Source organism: Somniosus microcephalus, chromosome 7, assembly GCF_052327205.1.
Source record: "Somniosus microcephalus isolate GS21.2 chromosome 7, FLI_Smic_1.0, whole genome shotgun sequence".
Lineage (NCBI taxonomy): Eukaryota > Metazoa > Chordata > Chondrichthyes > Squaliformes > Somniosidae > Somniosus > Somniosus microcephalus.
This window is the reverse complement of record NC_140993.1, coordinates 18711717-18726201: the sequence shown is the minus strand read 5'-3', so window position 1 is coordinate 18726201 and position 14485 is coordinate 18711717. Positions and strand designations below refer to the sequence as shown.

General features: G+C 42.9%; 1 protein-coding gene across 1 annotated transcript in view; it reads left to right on the top strand.

Annotated features, from left to right (window-relative positions):
- Positions 1–14485, top strand: part of LOC147114546 (serine/threonine-protein kinase 3-like) — a 108171-nt gene that overhangs the window by 86553 nt on the left and 7133 nt on the right. Inside the window, exons 2-3 of the mRNA XM_085992285.1 lie at positions 8420–8500; positions 11460–11588. Coding sequence (XP_085848411.1) covers positions 8420–8500; positions 11460–11588 — 210 coding nt within the window. The remainder of the gene's footprint in view (positions 1–8419; positions 8501–11459; positions 11589–14485) is intronic.

Sequence of the window (14485 nt, the reverse complement as noted above, 5' to 3'; positions counted from 1 at the left end):
TTTCAGACAACCCAGCTCCTTGCTTCCGGAGTCTGTATCACTCTTCTGTTCGTCTGAACTACTCTCCGTCACCTTATGTACCTTCTTGTACTTCTCCTGTGGAGATTTCTTGCTGCTGGTTTTCTTTCCCGACCTGCAGACTCTTGCTATGTGTCCTACTTTTCCACACTGTCTGCACACTTTGTCCTTGAACCAGCAATCATTATGGTCGTGTGTTGTTCTGCCGCAGCGATAGCACTTCACTGTTCTGTATGACATTTCATTTGTGCCATATTCTTGCGGTCTCCGTTGTATCTCTGCAGCGCCCCGTGCTGCTGCTTCGTGTGATACTGCAATGCTGAAAGCCTTGTCCAGCATAAGATCCTTTTCTGATAGAAGCTGTTTCTGGGTTCCTTCACTTTGAAGCCCACACACAAACTTGTCCCTTAAAGTATCTGCTAGTCCCGTTCCAAACTGGCAGTGTTTCGATAGCTTGCGCAGTTCCGTTAAATACTCAGCATTACTTTCATCTTTATGCTGGTTCCTTTTGTGAAACTTAAATCTTTCTGCTATCAGCAGCGGTGTGGGGTTTAAGTGGTCCTGTAGGATTGACACTGTTTTCAAAATCCTTTTCTACTGGCTTCTCTGGGGTTACTAGGTTTCGTAGTAAGCCATACGTTTTTGCACCCATTGAATTCAACAATACCAGCGCTTTCTTGTCATCTGGCACTTCATTCGCCTTGCAGTATACTTCTATGCGTTCGACATATGTCGTCCAATCTTCAACTTCATTGTCGAACGCTGTGATACTGCCACTCTTCGGCATTTTTGGGTGTGGTTAGACTGGCTTAAAATGGCATCTCCCGCGCTTTCCTTTCTTCCCCGCTGTGGCTTAAAATGGCGTCTCCCGTGCTTTCCTTTCTTCCCCGCTGCGACTTAAAATGGCGTCTCCCGCGCTGCTGCCAACGCCGCTCTCGGTGGTCCTCGTGGCAAATGGCGACGCCCTGTGGGTTTCGTGCGCTGCTCCTACGCTGCTGCCAACGCCGCGCTCTCCGGTTTTCGTGGCAATGGCAGCGCCTCGCGTTTTCCTGCGCGCCTCTCTCCCCCGTTGACGCTGCTCGGCCCTTGAACACCGGCTGCGCTCTGCTCTCTCTCGTCTCTCTCCCCCGTTGACGCCGCTCGGTCCTGAACACCGGCTGCGCCCTGTGCGCTGTGCCCTCTCTCTCCCCCGTCGACGCTGCTCGGCCTTTTTCTGTGCCGCTCGGTCGGGCTCTAGCCCGTCGCTGTCCAGGAAGGGTCTGCGCAGTACCTGTTGCCAGCCCGTTTCGCTGGACCACCGTGACTGGAAAGCCCAGCCTGGCTCTCGACAGCCTTCCCAGCGATGCTCAAATCTCTGCTGGATGACTGGGCGGTTGCCCGTGGTCGACGCCTGTGCTTCTGGACTCGACCTTCTTCCACTGTTCTCCAGGAGCGAATCCCTGGGAGGTGATGCAGAGTTGCAGGTAGGTTCGAATCTACCTCGTCGCCAATGTTAGATCCGTGTATCTTAATGTTGTGTCCTTCAATAATCAGACCAACAGACTGCAGGGAACGATTCAACAGGTGTTTACTGAATGAGGGTTACTCTAAAACTAACTGTACAGATCATTACTCAGGGTTTATATACAGGTGTGGTCACTGCCGGTACTACAGTATACAGGAGCTGTAAAAAGTAGTTCTCCCCTTAAAGGTACATACATTACAACAACCATCTTCCTTTGTGCTAGGTATGACTCCAGCCAGTGGAGTGTTTTCCCCCCGATTCCCATTGACTTCAGTTTTACTAGGGCTCCTTGATGCCACACTCGATCAAATGTTGCCTTGATGTCGAGGGCTGTCACTCTCACCTCACCTTTGGAATTCAGCTCTTTTGGCCATGTTTGGATCAAGGCTGCAATGAGGTCTGGAGCCAAGTGGTCCCGGCAGAACCCAAACTGGGCATCAGTGCGCAGGTTACTGGTGAGTAAGTGCTGCTTGACAGCACTGTCGATGACACCTTCCATCACTTTGCTGATGATTGAGTAGACTGATGGGGCGGTAATTGGCCGGATTGGATTTGTCCTGCTTTTTGTGGACAGGACATACCTGGACGGTTTTCCACAATGCCAGATAGGTGCCAGTGTTGTAGCTATACTGGAACAGCTTGTCTGGAGGCACGGCTAGTTCTGAAGCACAAGTCTTCAGCATGACAGCCGGGATGTTGTTGGGGCCACAGCCTTTGCCTTATCCAGTGCGCTCAGCCGTTTCTTGATATCACATGGAGTGAATTGAATTGGCTGAAGACTGGCTTCTGTGGTGGTGGAGACCTCAGGAGGGGGCTGATATGGATCATCCACTCGGCACTTATGGCTGAAGATGGTTGCAAACACTTCAGCCTTGTCTTTTGCACTCGTGCTGGGCTCCACCATCATTGAGGATCGGGGTATTCATGGAGCCTCTTCCTCCCATTAGTTGTTTAATGGTCCACCACCATTCACGACTGGATGTGGCAGGACTGCAGAGCTTTGATCTGACCCGTTGATTGTGGGATCGCTTAGCTCTGTCTATAGCATGCTGTTCTGCTTTTTAGCATGCATGTAGTCCTGTGTTGCAGCTTCCCCAGGTTGGCACCGCATTTTTAGATACGCCTGTGCTGCTCCTGGCATGCTCTTCTACACTCCTTATTGAGCCAGGGTTGGTCCCCTGGCTTAATGGTAATGGTAGAGTGAGGGATATGTCGGGCCATGAGGTTACAGATTATGGTAGAATACAATTCTGTTGCTGCTGATGGCCCACAGCACCTCCATGGATGCCCAGTTTTGTGCTAGATCTGTTCTAAATCTATCCCATTTAGCACGGTGGTAGTGCCGCACAACACGATGGAGTGTGTCCTCCGTGTGAAGATGGGACTTTGTCTCCACGATGTCTGTGCGCTGGTCACTGCTACCAATGCTGTCATGGACAGAAGCATCTGCGACAGGTAGATTGGTGAGGACGAGGTCAAGTAGGTTTTTCATCATGTTGTTTCTCTCACCACCTGTCACAGGCCAGACTGGCTGCCATGTCATTCAGGACTCTGCCAGCTCGGTCAGTAGTGGTGCTACCGAGCCACTCTTGGTGATGGACATTGAAGTCCCTCACCCAGAGTACCTTCTGTGCCCTTGCTGCTCTCAGTGCTTCTTCCAAGTGGTGTTCAACATGGAGGAGTACTGATTCATCAGCTGAGTGAGGGCGGTAGGTGGTAATCAGCAGAAGGTTTCCTTGCTCATGCTTGACCTGAAGCCATGAGACTTCATGGGGTCTGGAGTCAATGTTGAGAACTCCCAGGACCACTCCTTCCTGACTGTATACCACTGTGCCGCCACCCCTGGTGGGTTTGTCCTGCCAGTGATGGTGATGGAGGAGTTTGGGACATTGACTGAAAGGTATGATTCTGTGAGTTATGACTTATGACGATGTCAGGCTGTTGCTTGACTAGTCTGTGGGACAGCTCTCCCAATTTTAGCACAAGTCCCCAGATGTTGGTGAGGAGGACTTTGCAGGGTCGGCTGGGCTGGGTGTGCCGTTGTCGTGTCCGTAGCCGAGGTCGATGCCGGGTGGTCCATCTGGTTTTATTCTTATTGTTTTTCGTAGCGGTTTTTTTACAACTGAGTGGCTTGCTAGGCCATTTCAGAGGGCAGTTAAGAGTCAACCACATTGCAGTGGGTCTCGAGTCACATATAGCCCAGACCGGGTAAGGACGGCAGATTTCCTTCCCTAAAGGACATTAGTGAACCAGATGGATTTATATGACAATCCGATACTTTCATGATCACCATTACTGATACGAGCTTTTTATTCCAGATTTATTTAATTAATTGAATTTAAATTCCCCAGCTGCCGTGGTGGGATTTGAACTCGCGTCTTCAGATCATTAGTTCAGGCCTCTGGATTACTAGCCCAGTAACATAACCACTATGCTACCATTCCCTAGAATTTAGAAGAATGAGAGGTGATCTCATTGAAACATACAAAATTCTTACAGGGCTTAACAGGGTAGATGATGGGAGGATGTTTACCCTGGCTGGAGAATCTGGAACCAGAGGTCACCGTTTCAGAATAAGGGATTGGCCATTTAGGACTGAGATGGGAAGAAATTTCTTCACTCAAAGGGTTGTGAATCTTCAGAATTCTCTACCCCAGAGGGCTGTGGAGGCTCAGTCGTTGAGTATATTCAAGACAGAGATCGATAGATTTTTGGATATTAAGTGAATCAAGGGATATGGGAATAGTGCGGGAAGGTGGAGTTGATGTCGAAGATTAGCCATGATCTTACTGAATGGTGGAGCAGGCTTGAAGGACCAAATGGTCTACTCCTGTTCCCATTTCTTATGTTCCAGGATTTGAGCGTATAATCCAAGCTGACACTTTAATGCTTTTATTGAGGGAATGCTGCATTCTGAGGAGCCTTTTTCAGACGAGACATCAATACAAGGCCCCATCGACCTGTTTAGATCCCTTGGTGCTATTCGAGGGGTAGGGAGCTCTACAGGTGACCTGGGCAACGTTTATCCTTCAACCAACAGCGCCAGAACAGACTAACGGATCATTCACTGAGGGACTTTCCTGTGTGCAAATTACCTGCCTACAAAATAACAATGACTACACTTTAAAAGTGATTAATTGGTTGTGAAGTGCTTTGAAAGGTCCAGAGGATGTGAAGGGCAATATGCAAATATAAGTGTTTCTGCAACTTTGTTACATAATTGACAGTGATTTGTACAGGTTCAGTTAGTCACAAGTTCTATTACTTTATACAGATTGGAGTAAATTTACTTGACATTCCAAGAGAAAACTATGCTTGGTTGCATAGCTACAGGTCTTAAAGTATTAGTTTTAATGTATGTTGTTTGAAAATCAGTGAATTTTAGAAAAAAAATGTACTTTTTAAATGTAACTATTTACAATCTATAGTATATTAAAAATCTTGTTTCTGCATGCACATTTTGTCTACAAAAGCTGATTTCCATGTTTTTGTCATGATTTTGTATCAGCTTTCTTCCCATTATAAATCTCCATATCCACCAATGTTCCCTCTAATTTTTTTCCCGTGCGCAGTCCCTTTAACTGGCTACGTGGTCCAGTCAAATTTTTGCGCATGCGTGGTTTCTTCCATGTAAAAGCCAGTGAGCGGCCTGCGCGGGACCTCTTGACCGTGGCCACGCAGCTTAGTGGGAACGTTGATGTCCATGTTTATAATGGAAACTCCGAGTAAACTTGTCACACTGAAATTACACTCATCAATGGTGGTGAGGTAGCTCCTCACTCTGTACTGCAGAGAAATTCCAATGCACCAATAAGCTCTATTTCTGAAATTGCTGTCAGTTTTGCTATTTAATTATAAATAATATAAAATAAAATCTCACAATAACATATGCTTGTTGTCTGCACAACTTTGCCATTTTTTTCCATTATAAGCTCCCATGTCCACATTTAGAATGTGTGAGCACGCTGGTTGTGCAGCCTGGCCACTGGGTGGTTCCCACAAATTGCTCAAAAAACTTTCTGAATTTTTTTAAAAATCTGCCTTGATTTCCTCCGTAACAGAAATTTCTAATGTCCACAATAAAGGTTTAACAATTTTTTAAAAAAATTCACAGTAACATGATTATATTAATCCATTGAATTGTGTTTTTAAAAAATCTTTTAATACTTTCATTGACGTTTTTACACAAAGGCTCTAGCCTTTTTGTAGAGCTGTGTCTGAGGTGAGTTTGGATTGTGCAGTCTGGGCATGTGCAGTCTACCTCATTTCCCCCGGATGCATCAGTACCATTCAGTCAGCTGTGCATATAGAGATTCACTATGAAGATAACAGTGATGGGAGGCTTGGCAACTAGTGAAACTGACCTTTATTTTCATTCGAACATAAACATTAGGAAAGAATTTAAACCAGTGGTGAAAGAAATGGATCTGGGTGTTTTAGTACCGCAATCCCTAAAGTTTCATGACCAATGCCGTGAAACTATGCCTAAAGCGAATAGGGTGTATTTACAGGATATTTCACTCTAAAACAAAGCATACCATGTTGTCCTTGTACAAGACCTTGATTAGACCTCAGTTAGGATGCTGTGTCCAGTTTTGATCTCCTTACACGGTGGGTGATATTGAGGCTTTGGAAAGGGTGGAGGCAAGGGCCACAAGATTAATTCCCAGTTTAAAGCATTTTGGTTATCCAGCTAGGCTCAAAGAGCTGGGTCTCTGTACTTTAGAGAAGCGTAGACTTCTGGATGATTTGATTGAGGTTTATAAGATAATGAAGGGACTAGATTTTGTTTGTGTTGACCAACTGAATAGGGAGGACCAGTTGTCACTTTTAAAAGTTATGCAACGGCAGAAGTAGGTTAGATGTTCGGTTCTTTTCCAGAGAATAGTGGACCTCTGGAACAGGTTGGCAGCTCGTGCAGTGAACGCTGATTCGCTGAATTCCTTCAAGCGAGAGCTGGATCTGTTTCTGGCTGGGGCGGAGATCACCTCATAAAAGACATAGGTATCCTTTAATGTTAATTAAGGCCAGGGTGATCTCCGGACTAGTTTTAATTGCCTAAGGGGGTTGAGAGGATTTTTCCAGATTTGTTTCTCCCTAATTGGCCTGGATTTTCCCCCCCCCCCTCCTCCCCCCCACCTCTTTTCAAGGAGATTACATGGCTCCGGGTAGGGTGGCATGTGTACGTATTGTGATGAATAATGCATCACAAGTGTATGGGACAGGCTGGATGGACCAGTAGTTCGTTTCCTGTTCGTTGTTTTTCATATGTTTGTAAGAATGGCAAGAGGAAATCTGATGGAATTGTTCACAGTTGCGAAGTTTTGACGAGGTGGATCAGGAAAAGGTATTTCCAATGGTCAGTGAGTTGGTAACTAGAGGGCATAAATTAACATTGTCACTGGAAGATCAAAAGGAAAGAGATTAGGAGAATGTTTTTTTTCTACACCAAGGGTTGTTGCAAGAAGGAATGCCTTAGCGGAAACAGTGGTGCAAGCAAAATCCAAAATGGCTTTTAAAAGGCAAGTGGATGGATAAATATTTGTGAAAGACAATTGAAAATGGTATATGGGGGAAGGGCCGGGGGTTGGGACACATTGAATAGCTCTTTCAGAGAGCCAGCACAGACACAATGAGCCAAATTGCTCCCCCCGTGCAGTAAATTTCTAAGATTCTATAATTGAAAGCTTTTCTAAACTTCGAGAACTGAATGAGATGTAGTGTAACTGGGACAAAATAGGAAACATTGGTTATGCATGCACAGTACAGTTGTGACCAAATCATCTTTTATAAACAGAATTTTTTTGTGAGGAAGGATTTTTGATGAATGAAATAAAATTGAACGCATAGCAGCAAAATTCAAATATATGTAAATTACTCAATACTGAATTATTATTACTTCATATATTTTATTAAAATCTCAAACTAGCGCTCTTGGTTTATAAATTCCTCCCTAATCTGTTGGAATTTTCTGTGGAGGTGAATAAACAAGTGGATGAGAAATTGTCTGTCAGTATAATTGGCTTCGAATTTTGGAAGGTAATTGATCAAGTTCCACTGCTGAGACTTTTTAAAAGAATGGAGGCTCATGGAGCTCATGGTAAATTAGCTGGCTTTGTTGAAAATTGACTTGGCAGTCGGTAGCAGAAAGTGATGACGAATGGAAAAAGAACTGCATTGAGGGAGGGAGATTGCAGGGATTATGATGTGCAGATTATGTCCTTGCATGTCAGATACCTTGCGGATGAGAAAATCTTGTGTGAAGTTATTGACTACTCTTCAGAAAGACAAAGTAGCTTTTTATTTTGGGTTTTGTATTTTGAAGCATATTTGCTACGGACGTTGGGGAGTAACTGGCTATATAAGGTCGACGTACAGAAGATGTTTCCACTTGCAGGGGGAGACCAGAACGAGGGGCCATAAATATAAAATAACCCAATATAATAAATCCAATAGGGAATTCAGGAGAAACGTTTTTATCCAGAGAGTGGTTGGAACGTGGAACTCGTCATCACAAGGACGGTTGAGGCGACTAGCATTGATGCATTTAAGGGGAAGCTAGATAAACACATGAGGGAGAAAGGAATAGAAGGTTATGTTGATGGAGTTAGATGAAGAAGGGTTGGGAAGAGGCTCGTGTGGAGTATAAACGCTGGCTGGACCTGTTGGACTGAATGGCCTGTTTCTGTGCTGTAAATAATATGTAATATCTATTTCTGGTTGTAGGGTTATAACCATGTCTTGGAGGAAGGAGAAACATTGTTTTCTCAGCAATTCAATGATTTGGGTAGAGTTAATTCTACATGGTATATGGAAGGAACAGACTCAATAAGCTGAATGCCTTTTCTTGTTCCATGCTTTCTTACGTTCTTCAATTCCTTCTTTTCTTTAATTTAGCAAGTTGAAAAAACTGAGTGAAGACAGCCTCACGAAGCAGCCTGAAGAGGTTTTCGATGTATTGGAAAAGCTTGGTGAAGGGTAAGTGGCATAGCTGTTGAGATATCTTCTTACCATATAGTATCTACTGGATTGTTGACTGGCTAACATACTGAAACTGGTGGAAACTGGAGTCGTTGCACTGCTTTGAAGCATCTTCGTTTGGATATATAGTCCCGGATTGCATGCTGCCAAAATTTCTGTGCAGAGCTTGCCGATGGGAACTTGCACCCAAATTTGCTGTGGAGCTCATTTGCCTACACTGGAATACGTAAAACAAGTGCAAACTCAGCGGTATTAATTTGCAATTTAATTTCTGAAGTTGGAGCTAATTGGCTGGAGAGGGGCTTAGATTAATAGCTGTTCTTGTCATTTCTTAAAGTTGATCAAAACGATACCCTGTATGCTCATATTTTTACTTCGTTAAATATTTCTTTAAATAATCAGACTTACAGATCAATTAAACTTTGTTCATCATGTATGTTAGTCCTTGATAAGTGTAATTAATTTTAGTAATCCCAAATATGAATTTTTAGCAAACCAGATTTGAATATTAGCTATAACTAGCAGAGAAGGAGTGAATTGAGCTGAAACTTTAATAGTTCCCTTCGAGAAAAATAAAACATGTAATCATTTCAAAATGAGTTTGTGCTGTGCCACAGATCAGTAATATATCACTGTGTGCCTGTAACCTTATCACAAGCTGAATTGCTCATGCCAGCTGTGCAGATGTGGGGAGCTGGTAAGTGGACATTGGGTGTTTTGTAAAGAGAAAACTAGAGGGATAGTCACCCAGCACTGCTCTTGGATATGTCCTTGTGTTATTGGTGAAGGCCAGAAAGCAGAGCCACCTTCCCTTCCTTTTAGCTGGGGATTGTGTGGTGCCAGGTTACACCAGAAACAGGAATGGGAGAAAGTATTATCTGGGAGTGGAGGGAAAAAGAGTGAGGAGAATAGTTATTGTCAAGAAATAAAGTTTTATATAATTTCCAGAGGAATAGAATACAAAAGCAGGGAGATAATGTTAAATTTATGTAGAACCTTGGTTAGACTACGCTTAGGTTACATTGTGCAGTTCTGGTCTCCACGCTACAAGAAAGATATTGAAGTACTGGAGAAAGTGCAGGAAAGATTTACAAAGATGTTATCAGGAAAGATTGGGCAGGCTGGGGTTCTTTCCTATGGAAAAGAGACTAAGAAGATCTGTTGAGGTCTTTAAAATTATGAAGGGGTTTGATTAGCTGGACTTGGTGAAACTGTTTTCACTTCCAGAACAAGGGGGCATAAATGTAAGACAGCCACTAACAGATCAAATAAATAGTTTAGGAGGAATTTCTTTCCACAGAGTGGCGTGAATGTGGGACTCGCTGCCACATGGAGTGGTTGAAATAGAGAGCATTGATATACTTAAGGGGGGTTACTTGATGCATAAAAGAGGGAGAAGAGAATAGAGGGATATGGAGCAAGGTGGTAAGAGGTAATTAGAGTGGGAGGAGGCTCGTGTGACGTGTGAGCACCGCCATAGACCAGTTGGGCTGAATGGCCTGTTTCTGTACTGTAGATTCCATGTGATTACCCGGCTGGAGAAACTAAATCCCATGTTGTTGGCATAGGAAATGAAGTATGAATCTCATATAAACCCTTTAGTGCCCTTGGCAACATCTTGTGCACACTTGAAGCCAGCTTCTACATGTATGCTGAAGGAAACCCAGCTCTACCTCTCCATCATCTCTCTTGACCCATCCACTGCTTCAGCGTGGACTATCCGACTGATTGTTTGACCTCCAGGCTTGGACTAGTCATAATTTCCTTCAACTGAATGTTGTGAAGATGATAGATTCGGTTTTCACAGTGGCGTAATTAAAAATAAATAGATGCTGAGCCAAAGGAAGAAGTATTAGGAGGGCTAACTTAAAAACTTGGAGTTGGTTTTAAGGAAGGCTTTAAAGGAGGTGCGGTAAGAGAAGAGGTTGAAGGGTTTAGGGAGGGAAAAACTCTCTACCCTTGCCACTGACTATTCCCTTCACAGCCACTGCCTGGGGCTGAAATAGCCTGTAGGCAACCATGGCATTTTGTTTGACCCCGAGCTGCGCTTTCAACCCCATATTCTCGCAATCATATAGACAGCTTGCTTCCCTTACCTCATCTGTTGCTGAAGGTCTTATATATGCCTTTATCACTTCCATACTTGATTAGTCCAATTTTCTCATGACCAGCCTCCCATCCTCAATATACACCAGCTCATCCAATACTTTGCTGCTGCATCCTTCCTGCTCGTCCATCACCCGTCCTCAATGACCAGCATTGGCACCCACTCCCCCAGTGTCTCGTACTTGTATTTAAATCCCTCCATGGCCTCACCCATCTCTATCTCTAACCTTCTCCAGTGCTGCAACTCTCCATTAGCATTGGAACTCTGTTCTTCTGACTCCAGCCTCTTGTGCATCCCCAATTTCTCTCATACTTTTGTGCCTCAGCCACCTAGGCTCAGTGCTCTAGAATTCCATTCCTAAACCCCTTCACCTCTCCATCTCTCTCTCTGTAAGAGGCTCCTTAAAACCTACCTCTCTTAGTTACCCCTGCTAATCTCTCCTCTTTTGGCTCAGCGTCTCCTTTTCCTTACACCTCTGTGACGTGCACGTTTTTTTACATTAAAGGTGCAATATAAATGCAAGTTGTTCTTGTAGCAGGTCAGCTGGAATAGTTCAAACTAATTTTATAACATTTTAAATAAATAATGTGCAATACAGTAGCTTAATAATTTACTTTCATACAATCACATTTATGTTTTGAGTTTTGCTGTAATCCTCTATCACTTTGACAAATGGTAAATTGTTTGATAGAAGCGGGCTAGTCTAGATACATGGCAGTCTTTTGCAGTGAATGGAATTTACCCATTATAATTAGGAGATGCACTTAGCTAATACAGTGTTTAAATGTTTGCTTTAAAATATTAACTTGTTTGGAATGTATTTGAAAAACATCTTTTTTCTTTTTCCAGATCTTATGGCAGTGTTTTTAAAGCAATCCATAAAGAATCTGGCCAAGTGGTTGCCATAAAGCAAGTGCCAGTGGAGTCTGACCTACAGGAAATTATTAAGGAAATTTCAATAATGCAACAATGTGATAGGTATGAGCAGTGGAATGTGGCAATTTCACTTAACCGCATAGCGCATTTGCAGATGTTCAACCTCAAGTGTTATAATTTAGTAAGCATGTAAAACCAGAATGTTTCAATGAACTGCACTGCTGTCATACTATTTTTGGATCAAGCCCACTGCATAGTAGAAGAGTTACAACATGGGTTCAGAATATCTGTCCTCGATCTCTTGCTGTTCCTTCTTAGTCGTGCTTCTCTTTCACAGATGCCTTTGAGATTGGCATTTTGAACAATTATTTTTTTCGTGGCCTCTTTTTTTAGTACACTTCTTCGAGATTGCAATTAAGAGCTGTTCCACCATTAGCCAATTTTAATGATGAACTGCTGACTCTGGCTATCAAAGAATGTGTTAATCCCATAGCTACCGGTCTGAGAATCTGTTCCGGACAGGCAGTGCCTTGTTTATGCTGCCTGGTGCTGAATTAAATTCTTATGGCTTTTTACATGCCTGCTTGTAGGCACTGAGCTCCACCCATTGTTAAATTTTAAATCGTTTGAGAGTCTCGAAGCATTTCAAACAATTTTTGTGTAAGTTTCAAAAGTGCTCAGGTGACTCGGTTTTATGCTAGACTTGTTCTCCATATGGTTTTATATCCAGGTTGTACACAACAGATTTGCTTGAGGGTTGGGACAGAGGGCTCCTATTGCTGTTTCTTCGGAGTTGGTTTGGGACTGTAATCTGGCAGCAGAGGTGGAGAATGTATTCGTTTTAGGAGCGAAGAAAGAGCTTAACCCGAACAAGAGAGAACGGACTTCCACTCCAGAAATGTCTTTGTCTCCAAAAGATGGAGGTACTCTGGCCAATAGAAGAACTTGGGTTCATAAACCGATTCCTAAAATAGGAAAAATTCAAGATGGTCACATTGTCGCAGATCGTTGCGGTAGTACGCCCAGGCATAGGTGGAATCATTGACAAAATGCTGGGGAGGTGGTCTGCTAATGTTAATGCTCCAAACACATAGCTTGGCTCAAAGTTTCTTCAAATCGAGTTCCGCATTCCCACCACTCTCTGGGTAAAGAAGTTTCTTCTGAATTCCCTATTTGGTTTCTTGGTGACTATCTTATATTGATGGCCTCTAGTTTTGCTCTTCCCCACAAGTGGAAACACTCTCTCTTGTCTACTCTATCAAAACCTTTCATAATTTTAAAGACCTCTGTTGAGACCCTTTTAAATTTCAGTTCAATGCAATCTTTCTCTTCAACTACTAGCATGCTCCTCACATTTGTTCCACTTGAATCTGCAAATAATTATGTAAATAAGCTGATTGAGGCAATTTGAGCGGTTACTTGCAAACACCATTCAGGTGAGATTACCACCAGTTCTTAATCTTTTAGACATGACTAGCCCCAGTAGACAAAATTAGGTTCATGGGTGTTTGAAACAGGAAAATGTTCCATTGCCCTACATTAATATCCCGCTCCTTGATTGCCAAATGAAATTTTAAAAAGTGTTATCTCGTATATTTTGCCCTAGCAACAGGAGTCCATAGACTTAGAAATTCATTTCTACATTGTGTAATCTATTAAAATAATGCTAAAAGTACAGGCTTTCTGAGGTATTCGTATATATGGGCAAATTTCTCTACAGACCAATAGGCAAAGAGATGTGCATCTTTTATTTAACTAGGAAAGCAAAGCCAGTTGAAAATGCTGCATTGCCCATGTATTGTCCTCTCTTGGTTTGTATAACCTCAGCTGTGCTATTTCTAACATATGCTACTGAGTGTATGAGAAGTCGGGCATTTAGTTCCGTGTGCTCTGTTCCTGTCTTCATATTGTCTCATGCTGGAATGTAATACTTCACACAATCAAATCCTTAGTCAGTAATATTATTCAGCCATCTGCCTGCCAGGATTATCCAAAGACGTACAATTTAATCCACCTGAAGGTATTTTCTTAAAATTTTGATTATGTAATGCATGCAGGTGCATCCGCCTCTTCTGGGAGTCGGCCAATAGTCCCGCTGGGACAACATGGTAAAGGATCTTTGGGACTGACCCCATTGAAAAGGTTCTGTATGCACTGTGGTTAGTCCTTACTATTTTTTAAAATAACATATGGGTCCCATTCATTAAAAATATGCAACCTAGTTCAACTCTGGCCACTCAAATGGATGTTCAAGATGACTGCGCCCCTCGAGACCAGAATTTTATTTTTTAAAAAGCTGGACTTAATTCCTCAGTGGTTACAGACCAGTAGCTAGCTTTGATAGCACAGTGTTAGCACTAACGTCCGATCTACATTGTGTGTTTTATGGCACTCACAATTATACTTACACAATGGATAGGCCCATTTATGTCAAGTTGCATGTGCTGATTGCCTTGCAATGTGTTTTCAAACGACTCTAAGCTAATCTTGAAACGTGCTGCCCATCCCTGAGTTCCACAAACGGTAAGAAGCCATATGTCCCTGTAATAACAAATTTAAAAGAAATGATGCTTGTTTTTTTATCAATGTAAAACTATATTCGCATAAACTTGTATGTTAATAACTAATTGATCGTAGTAGATTAGACTTTTTATTTTACGCAAACTTTCAAGTTACTTATTCTGATCAAACCAAAACCTGAAGTATAATAGTGACATTAAACAATGTGGCAGGGTAGTTGTTATCAGTGCAATGTTCTATACAAAGGGTGAACCAGGGTTGAATGGCGTTGTATGAAACCCTTTGGTATTTGTTCTGTAATGTAGGGGAATAGGGTGGATGCCTGGTAGGTCAATAGTACTGTGAACAAAGCTGTTGAGGGGCAAGGAGGGGGACGGGACTATAACTGACTGTCACAGCTATCTATGGCTCATCTTAAAGAGAGTCGGGGAGCATTTGTGTGAATGATGGGAAAGTTATGATTTTTAACACTGATTTTG